The 10,369-nt window shown below is 41.7% G+C and overlaps 2 protein-coding genes across 2 annotated transcripts in view; one reads left to right on the top strand and one right to left on the bottom strand.

Annotated features, from left to right (window-relative positions):
- Positions 1 to 2,952, top strand: part of zgc:158868 (uncharacterized protein LOC791147 homolog) — a gene marked incomplete at its 5' end in the record, with an annotated part of 6,850 nt that extends 3,898 nt beyond the window's left edge. Inside the window, 2 exon segments of the mRNA XM_035664619.1 lie at positions 1,456 to 1,566; positions 1,883 to 2,952. Coding sequence (XP_035520512.1) covers positions 1,456 to 1,566; positions 1,883 to 1,996 — 225 coding nt within the window.
- A 360-nt stretch (positions 2,953 to 3,312) lies between these two features.
- Positions 3,313 to 10,369, bottom strand: part of bcar1 (BCAR1 scaffold protein, Cas family member) — a gene marked incomplete in the record, with an annotated part of 44,870 nt that continues 37,813 nt past the window's right edge. Inside the window, 5 exon segments of the mRNA XM_035664618.1 lie at positions 3,313 to 5,632; positions 6,054 to 6,140; positions 6,951 to 7,832; positions 8,536 to 8,922; positions 9,864 to 9,959. Coding sequence (XP_035520511.1) covers positions 5,087 to 5,632; positions 6,054 to 6,140; positions 6,951 to 7,832; positions 8,536 to 8,922; positions 9,864 to 9,959 — 1,998 coding nt within the window.

The raw sequence follows: 10,369 nt of genomic DNA, 5'->3' as shown, positions 1-10,369 counted from the left end.
CTGAAGAGGAACCTAGGGTTGTTTTTATTTTCTTCTATTAGTGTTGATTAATAGGCTCCTCTGGCATTACGGAGGGCCTCAAATGTTGGATTTTTTTTTTTTTTAGCAAATTAGTATGTAAATAGAAATGTACTTAGAATTAAGGAAAAAGTCTTAACAATGGAGCTTTTATTTAGGTGAAACATTTCACAACATCTAGTTTTCAATGCGCCATCAGTTGGATTCTGCAAAATGCTGTCGGGCCAAACATGCAACAAAGGGTTTTGGTATGGTGGACACTATGTTCTAGTTACAATGACTGATGTGTCTGCACATGGCCCACCCACACAGGTGTGTTCTCTACTTGATGTACTGCATTGGCATCTTCCTGCCTTTCCTGTTAGTTCTGTTGCACCTGTTAGGGCAAGACAATCTCCCTATTTATCATTCTTATCTCCTCGCATCACCTCCAACCTGAGCAGAGCTTTAATAAAAAAGTAAAATTACTCATGTAGGTGTTCAGAGCCTTTAAGATAAGATAAGATGTTCCTTTATTGATCCCCTGTGGGAGAAATTTGAGTTTGACATAGCAGCTTTGTCTGTTTACATCTGTAGATTTCTCCTACAGTTATCTTTAAATAATACCTATTTTGCATATTTAAGTATAACATTTCCAAAAACGTAATAAAAAAAATGAAGTAATGTAAGTAATCTAACCCTAACTGGGGAGGTTTCATGGTGATATCATTTAGTTAAATTATTTTCCCCTATTCACCTGTAGTGTCTTGAAATGTATGGAATTTCACAAAACATCTTTATAGGCCGTTTTGTCTAAATTAATATTTTCTCACACAGAAATCTCTACTTCATTAGCACTTACACTTACATACACAAAACCTTCCTGTTTTATTTGTATGATTTATTTACCCTGTTTTTCTATAACACTGAACAGTATGCTGTGACAATCAGCTATGTATCTTTCTGATATTAACTTGTAACACACAGCAAGATCAGCACAGGTGGAACTAAATCCATGAATGTTGGCTTCATTCCATGGTGTCTGAGTAAATCAGGGCCCTGGAACAGACACACCTAAATGGGAAGCAGCCATTAATCATGTTATCATACAGGTCTATTGTAAAATCTACAGGTACAGAGGGAAGGGCAGTAATGATCAAAGTTGTATTGTTTATTAATAACGAGAAAGCAGCATTCTATGCCAGCTGCATAATGCAGGTAATCTGGGCCAGAACAAACGATAGGTGATGAAATAAAAACTTGATGTATGATTCTGGGAAAACACAGAATACTAATTTATGGTAATTTAGTATAAGAAATAGTTGAACCGTTAACACACAATCATCAGCTTCCATTCAAATGTTTGTGAATAAGTGAAAGTATATTAAATTGGTCATTTTTAAATTGCTGTTTTTTTGAACAACAAAGCTTCTGTCCTTTTTGGCTGTTGGTCACCAGGCAGCCCTGAACATGCTGACACGCTGTCAAGCTGAGGAATTCAAGATACACAACATACTGGTGACATCAATCCACCCTGGCTGGGTCCACACTGAGATGGGAGGAGAAGAGGTGAGGTGGTTGAGAGGGTAGTGCTGTAGGCCTTTTCAATACATGACGCAAAATGTCACACTTGTAATTTCAGAAGGTTTTAAGCTGAAGGTATTTGCTGAAACAAACAAAGCCCATTTCACTTTTACTACTACTTTTAAGTAACATTTTCAATGCAGGGCTTTTACTTTACATATAAAATCTTGAAACTGCAGATAAAAACAAACTTTTAATTTCAAGCATCTCGGCTTTCCAAGAACAAATGTCTCAAAATTCCTTAAGAATATTTCCAGTTTCTATTGACATTCCTCTCTCTGGTGTTTGTTGTCTCCCCAAGGCTCCTTTGACCACGCAGGACAGCGTAATTGGCATGCTCAGTGTGATGTCATCACTCAGCAACAAAGACAGTGGGATGCTGCTGGACTGGCAGGGCAACATGATCCCCTGGTAGCAGTCACCATGACAACCTCACCAGACCCTCCAGACTAATGGTTTTGCATATAAACCTACAACCTACACACAACTGCAACACAATAAGATACCCAGTTAATTTGTCCAACTCAGACTGCTGAAGCCCTTCTATTTTATTTATCACACATTATCACATTTTATAGTGGCATTGGGTCATAGTGAGGATGGACAGGAGGGATGATTATAGACAAATAATAATTTTAACATACATATGAATATGTGACTATTATGTGAAGTTAGAGGTAAAGAACGAGTATAGGATTCAGTGGCATCTAGTGGTGAAGTTCCAGATTGCTACTAACTGAATACTGCTCACTCTTCCAAGTGTGTAGGAGAAACTATGGTTCGAAAAATGTGAAAGGCCCTATCTAGAGCCAGTGTTTGGTTTGTCCGTTCTGGGCCTAAGAAACATGGCAGTTCAGAATGGTAGACTCTGTAGAAGGTGACCCGCTCCCTCTGTAGATAAAAACAGCTCATTCTAAGGTACCAAAAACGATTCTTATTTTCATACACTAATGAAAACATATCTTGAATTGTGTCCTTAAAAATCTAGATGAATTAACTTAATTGCCCAGAACATCTTGCCTTTGATTGATAGTTTTTTTCACAGATTATCTGTCTCATAGTGAGTCCATATAAAAAACTTTGGTTACACACAGATGTTCATGATGAGCCCTTGACATTTGGCACAACATCAACCAAACACCGGATGTGTTTATACTTTGGGGGATAGCCTGGGGCCCGAAAACCACTAACTGCACTTTTCTTCTATTTTCAAAGGCCAGTACTGAAAAATATGACATCTGCTAGTGCAGTAGCTCAGTCTGTAGGGACTGGAGAGGTGCCAGTTTCACCTCCTGTGCACTGCTGATGTGCCCTTGAGCAAGGCACCTAACACCAAGAAACTGCGCCGCGTGCTAACGTGGCCAGCCCATCACTCCACCTCTCTCTCCCTGTTGCATGTCACAAGTGTGAAGTGTGTATTTCAGCCTGTGTGAAGAATGAAAAAGAGTGAAAAGAATTTCTCCAATAGGGAATTAATAAAGTATATATCTTCTTCTTCTTCTTTGAATCATTTGGATCTCTCGTACACCGTTTTGTCAGTGACCTTGCTTGAGCTTGAGGAGCTACATTTCTGAAAATATTGAACCCTAAAAATGGTTTCACATCCAAGACATCTTTTAGGGTGCAAAAAAAACACAACTGTTAGTTACCACTGAAAACATTCATTTCACACTACAAATCCACAATAAAATAAGTGGGGTCAAATTTTTAATTCTGTGATTTTGCTTCTTCTTTTCCTTCTCTTTGCAATATAAATCAAATAACAACCTAAAAGCTTCCTAGCATTGAGACTTAGGTTTCTCGCTATGTTGAGATAATCATTGGCACAAGGTTAGAAAATTAGGGTGATATACAGATTCCTGTGCAGACTGACTTTTCACATCATGAATATTGAAAAAAAAAGACACCATAAAAAAACACTGTGTCAGAGAAAAGAGGAAAAGAAGGTTTAATTACATTTGTAGTTTTTAACCTTTTACACTCCTTTTCTCTAATACATGCCTCTTACAAAACAACCTACGCATAGTTTTCCAAAAAAGCAACTGAGATGGCACTGAGATCATCTTTAATAACTTTAACTGTTCAGTCAGGTGGACATCTTTTGGCAGCAGTGCTGCCTGCACTGGTGGATTGAAATCAGCATGGCAACGCGTTGAGCCACAGGCCGTAACGCACCGCTCCGACACAGAGGCAACATGGCAACGTGTATAACTGTCAGTTTGTCATTAAAGTTTAAAGATGGGTGTGAGCTCCAGTGTTTTTTGTTTTTTGGAAAGTGTGCCTTTGTCAGGGATGGAGAGGAGCAGAGAAGTACTACAACATACAGTCATACATATCATCTGGAATTTACACATCCATAACAATAATGATACAAGGATCAAGAATCAGAGCCATAATTATACGGTATAGCAATAATAATAACAATTGACACCTTTCTAAGTCCCGCCCCTTTTTGTTCTGTGCTCCAATAACAGTTGAGCAATCCTCAGTCAGAACCTTGATCAAATTCCTCCTTTCCTGTACTTAGATACGCTATATGCTAGGCTAATCTATGTTGAAAAGACAACCACATCTTGAAGATGGTTGAAAGATAAAAGATAGCTAATGTACATCAATTCATTTGTCAATTAAATAGCTAGCTTTTTGTGAACATTAGCTATCAGATGTAACTAGCTAGCTAATTATCATATATATTGACATCTTTAATTAGCTAATGTTACCAAGACTAGCTAACAAGCTAATTAACAATTGATGTAAACTGTATGAGTCACTTTTATCTTTTAATCATCTTCAAAATGAGGTTGTTTTTAACTTAGATTAGCCTAGCACATAGCCTAAGTACAGGAAAGGAGGAAGTTGAGGATCTGACCGATGCTTGCGCAACACAGCAAAAAGGGGCAGGACTTAGGAAGGGTCAATTATTGATATTGTCTAAAAACTACACTTATGTTTTCATATTTTCTTTCTTCTTCAAAAAAAAAAAAAAAAGACCATATATTTATATTTATATACTGGAAGTTCTCAAGTCTTTTTTCTGGTTTTCTGACTAAATAGGTAACTTAAATATTTACAGTGATTATTTTACAACCATTGGCCCAGCCCACTGAAGATAAATGTTCCTTTTAGCTTGTCTAGAATAAAAAGCGCACAGAGAAATAGAGGAATGGTCCTGGTGAAAGGCGAGGTAGGGAGGGAGCAGAGGATGGATGTGAGGTCAGCTTCCCCATTCCAAGACAGGGTCCTAGACTCCCAGGATCCATGGCCACTGCACAGGGTTTCCCATGCTACATATCAGGAGCACAAGGGAATGGAAAGCCTCACCCTGTCGAGGCATGCAGGGCCTCCAACCTCACACTGGAAGGGTGCACAGGGTTTCCTGCAGCACTCTACAGGGCGTACAGGTTCGTCTGCCCCTTGTTACAGAGAGGATTTACTGCCCTGTGTTCCTGGGACTTCTCAGTTTGTGTCACTGTTTGGTTTGTTTTCTTCCTCCCCCCTGACCACCCTACATCACCAGCAGCTGCCCCAACACCATCCTGAACTGCTGCGTGCACCCTGCCAGCTCTTTCACCCTCTCAGTCATCTCTCTGGCAGCTCCAGGGGACGGATACTGAAGCGCCGCTGTCTTTGTACTGATCACGATGTCTTTGAGTTTTTCGCAGAGGGTGTTGCTGCTCTGGGCCACCCGGGCCCTCACGTCAGGGGACTTGGCCTGGCGAGACAGTGTGTCGCCAATGAATACCAACTTATGCGCGCTGAGGATGACAAACTTACTGTGCGCCACGAAGATCTTAGGGGGCTGGTTGGAGTTGACAGAGGTGAAGAAGGCGTCGATGGCGTTGGTCACAGTGGTGACGTTCTGCTCACATTGCTCCTGGTAGAAGAGGAGGAGCTGCCGGTCCCCATGGCACAGTTTGGAGGAGGAGGGGCCCCCAGAACTGTTCTGGGCCAGCTGGTTGGCCAGAGGGTTGTGTGGGGACGGGACCCAGCCCGTCATGTCATTGTTGATTGGCCGGCTGACTTCCTGCTCTAGCCGCTCAAACTGTTTAATCTGGAAGAAGAGGAAGAGCAATGACACTTTTAAATCATTGTAGAGCTGTTGTACAGTCAATTTACAATCGATTAATGGTTTTAAGTCATTATCAAGAAAATCTGTCAACATTCTCTGCTTCCAGCTTATGAAATGTCTGGATAGGCTGCATTTCTCTGGTTAGAGAAGGGTATCTCTGCAGACTGGAGACTTTGAAAGAGCGGGGTAACTGTCAATCATTTTTTAATTTGGTCAATTAGAGTCTTAGAATCCTCTGTCAGCCAAAAACTAATTTCACCAGTACCCCGCCTGAATCAGCTGGAGGCTGGATACAGGATTTGGGTTAGGTTCAAGGGGGGTTGAGAGCTGGTCCTGGCATGGAGAATGTGCTGGAGGAATCTCTTTAATTCAGAAAAACAGAACAACCTACGGTTCTAAGTACCTGTTGCTGTTCCAGTTGTGTCTTGTGTCTGATGATGTTGCCTTTCTCCAGCAGCTGTCTTTGGTTCTTCTCAAACTCTTCCTTTCCCTGACAGATCAACACACACACAGTTGTTACACCATGTGCACTCACTTAAATGATTTGATTAACAGCAAACATCTGTGTGTGGATCAGTAGGAAAATCACAAGTAATAGACGGCTTTTCTCTCCCCCTAGCGGTGACCAACAGGAACTACAACAACACACATTCCTTGCTCAGACTTTTTTGTCAAAAAGGGTGCTGACTCTTCACAGGCACATGTATAGGTGTGTGTATATATATCTGACGCAAAAGTTAGCATTTTCCAGATTGAGTGTTTCCCTCTGCCATGTTCCCACATACACACAGGCCTCACACAGTGAGCTGAATTCATTCATTTAGGCTGCAGTTCTTATAGTTTAATGAAACAATTTGTAATGACACTATGCTTTTTCCAAATACTGTTTCCCTCTGTCTGAGCTGCTATCGCAGCCTCACTGCAGCAGCAGACCGACTATGCTTTTACTTTTGCTTTTGTCCACTTTGAATGAAGTTATGATGTTACGATGATATGTGAAGTAAATGATTGTTTTTTTCTATGGAGTCTGGTGGAGAGTGATAGTGATAAACAAAAGGTCTATCTCTGTAGGGATCCTTTCCATAATGTTGTCATACTCTTAGAATAACAATCTGAGCCTGTTAGTGGCAGAAACAAGAAATGTAGTTCACACTGCTCCTCAACACTTTTGTACTACCAGCCACCTCCAGCAATAGGTGTGGTTTCATAATGGTAAAACACAACAAGAGAGTTTCTTATTAACTTGTGAGGCAATGAAATGTCCTAATACCTATATAAAAATGTGCGTGTGTGTATGTACCTGTAAATGTACGTAGTCGTAATCCTCCATCCAGCCTTCCTCTGTGGTCTCATACGGCCTGTCCACACCTTCCTCTTCCTCTGCAGCTGTAAACTTTGGCGGAGAGGGGAGGGGCCGCGACTGAATGTTTACCTTCTCCCCTCCTTGATAGCTTCCACTTCCTGATCCTGTCATGTGACCACTGATCTCCCCTGGGATCGGAGGAAGCGGCAGCTGCTGCTGCTGCCGGTTGGTCCGTTTGAAGAGCAGTGAGGCGTTACCGTGCAGAAAGGATGCAAGCTGCTTGGCGTCGTCGGGGATGCCTCGCGCTGTCATGATTAGTCGATCTAAGTCATCCCCTCCTGGTGGTGGTGCCGTGAGTGCAGAATGCGACCAGGAAACAGCATCTAAGCTCTGACTGTGTCGAATCAAGCTCTGGAACACCTCCTCCATCTTCCCCACCTGACGGCCAAGTTTGGTTTGCAGAGAGCGGTCCGTGGCCTGCGCAGCGTTCGCCACAGCGCTCCGGGCAAATTCTAGGAAGTCTCGGACAGTGGCGCGCACCCGGTCAGCAGCTTGATGTATTGCTGCGAGGTTCCCTTCCAGGTGAGCGGGGCTTCTCCAGTTACCTGTGATGAAGGACATCATGAGGGAAACGCTGGACTCAACAGCTTGCTGCAAGCGAGACAGACGCTCCATGGCCTGCTCCAGGTCCAAGATGAGGGGCTTCCCTGGAATGGAGCCAGAAGCAGGAAGTGAGGAGGAAGAGGGGGTGTCGCGGACAGGGACCATGTCTAAAGATGAAGCGGAGTGGTTGCTCCGTGTGCTTCCTGTGCTCGAGGCAGACAGCCGCTTGAAGGACATGGTCAGCTCCTCACTGGTGGACTGGGCATCGCGAACGACCTGGAAAACACATACCATCATTGAAAGAGACTGTCTGAATTAAGGCAGGATGCACATGAGCTACAGCCGAAGATATACTTGCTTTTTAAACACTGATTCTGATTTCTGAGGTCCGAACAAACAGAATACACGAGGCAGCCATCGTGCGAACGCGTAGTTAAAAAGCAAGTATATGTCTGGCCTTGGTAACACTTTCACCCTGTCTCTTCCTTCCTCGTCCTCCCTGTGCTAAACTAGCTGTGTTAACTTCATCAAGAAAATCTATGATATAAAGTATTTGTTAATGACCTCAGATGAAAACAAGACAAAACCTAAATAAAAAGCAATGATTTAATTTTTTGTCAAGAATCAACAACTAAATGAAAGGGACAAGATTGAAGACATAAATGAATGATACTGTACTATTTTAAAGCAAAGTCTGCACACCAGACACTTAACAACATAAAAAAGATAAGCCAACATTATTGTAACATTATCAGATCAACAGTAAAGCCCTTGTTCTTGTCTCAAGTTAAACCCAGACAGTAGAAAACAGACAGCTGCAGTAATGCTCAGTTAGCAAGAATGACAGTGAGTGAGTCTGTAATTAGAACTAGACTAAAAGTAGACCTGTCTTCACACTGGATGCACAGAGATGAAACATATATAGATCTTAACATCTGAATATTCCCTAGAATGTGGACTTCCCCTTTAACTGTCCTACCTGTGGTGGGACATCATAGACATAGTGGTCTCTCCTTTCTCCTCCTTTCTCTTCCCGTTCCCGAGGGAAGTCATAGACATCCTGGGCGGGATGACCTCCGGTCCGCAGGCTCGCCGGGATGTCATAGATCTCCTGGGTGGCCTGACTGACCCCGGCCCTGTCTCCGTGGTAATGCTTGTCGGTCAGGATAGGGGGTGGGACGTCATACACGTCCTCCGGAATGGGCGGCTCATCGTCATCGTTGAGATTGTTGTGCAGGTACTGGGCAGGAGGGACAGGGACTTGTGGCTTGAGTTTGGCAAAGTGGGGCGGTACATCATAGGTCTCCTCTCTGATTGGCTGAGCATCAGGGACGTCTTTACTGACAGACGGAGGGAAGTCATAGACCTGAAGAGAGAGAAATATCCTCTATCACATAGTGTTCTATTTTATTGTTTGTACTGTATGCATGTGTTTACAGCATAGTTACAGTTACAAACCCACAGTTTTAGTTTCCAAGTCTTCCCTGACATAGCAATGTAATGTGTGAATTTCCCTAGTGTGGGATCAATTAAGTCTAAATGATCTTATCTTATCTGACAGATCAACACACCTATAATTTCTGAAATAATTTAAGCGTATTGTTTACTGATAGCTATCTCATTGTTTTTATTTACACCTGATCAGTCGTAATCACACTATTAAACTGGCTTTATTCTGTCATTTCAGTCTCTGTTAATATATTCATATTCAATTAAATTTATTTTAACAAAATGTCCTTTTAAGAGACAGAAACCTCGAGCAGACCCTGGCTAGGTGGGTGGCTGTCTGGTGATATGTGGTGCACACATGATTAGATTATCTAATATTTTGGTTTATGACCAAAATCCACTGAGGCTGAATCCACTGAGGGAATACCATTAGTCTACAGCCATATGGACATTTTACTGTAGGTCATCTTTGTGATGATATTTTAGTCCTGTGTTTTGCTGTTTATGTAACATTTTTTCAACATGTGTGAAACAACCTGATAAATGCACTGTGCCTTACTCTATTTGTTAAATAACTGATTCAATGATGTGATGTGATTTTGGATTTTCAGGGTTTTTTCTGATATTAGGAAATTTCTCTTTTTTTGTAGTTGTCTAAAATGGAAATAAGTCTTTATAGTTCTTTCCCTGAAAGTCTGATATGTTGCATTTTACAGATATATGTTGGAATTACTGTTCACAATAAACCAAACCAACTAAAGATTACCAATACAATCTTCAGATTGCCAGTATCTAGCAGTTGTAACAAGATTGTTGTAATAGATAAATGCACTAGAACTCCCAAATCCAAAGCCTTACCATCTGCTGTGTATTCTTGTCTGCACTTGCTGGGGTGTCATATATATCTTGACCACTGGAGGGCCCCTTCACCACCATGGGAGGGGTGTCATACACCTGAACACAGAGCAAAAGACAGACATAAATAACATGTTATTAACACACATCACACTGGACAGACACACACACACACACAAACAAAAATCTGTCCGTGCAATGAAGTGCCATACACACAACATATAGGCCCATATCTTATACTATACTCAGATTTAATCAGTAGTTGTTACACCTGTCTGTGAAGGACACAGGTCTCTGCAGGGTTCAGCAAGTTACTTAAAGATCCTCTCCAGTCATGTATTAGGACATAAATACAAATAGTCTGCTAGGAACAAAAATGTGTCTCTGATATGTTTTTATGCAAAAAGTATTATTTCCACGTTAAATACTTAAAAAGTAATCTCCTCCTTCTACCTCATTAAGAATTCCAGAATCTGGAATATACAGTCATTTCTAAAGTTTTCCTGCTG

Source organism: Morone saxatilis, unplaced genomic scaffold (genome assembly GCF_004916995.1).
Source record: "Morone saxatilis isolate NCDOM2014 unplaced genomic scaffold, NCSU_SB_2.0 Contig2, whole genome shotgun sequence".
Taxonomy (NCBI): Eukaryota; Metazoa; Chordata; class Actinopteri; family Moronidae; genus Morone; species Morone saxatilis.
The sequence above is the reverse complement of the archived record's forward strand: the minus strand, read 5'-3'. Positions and strand labels throughout refer to the sequence as shown.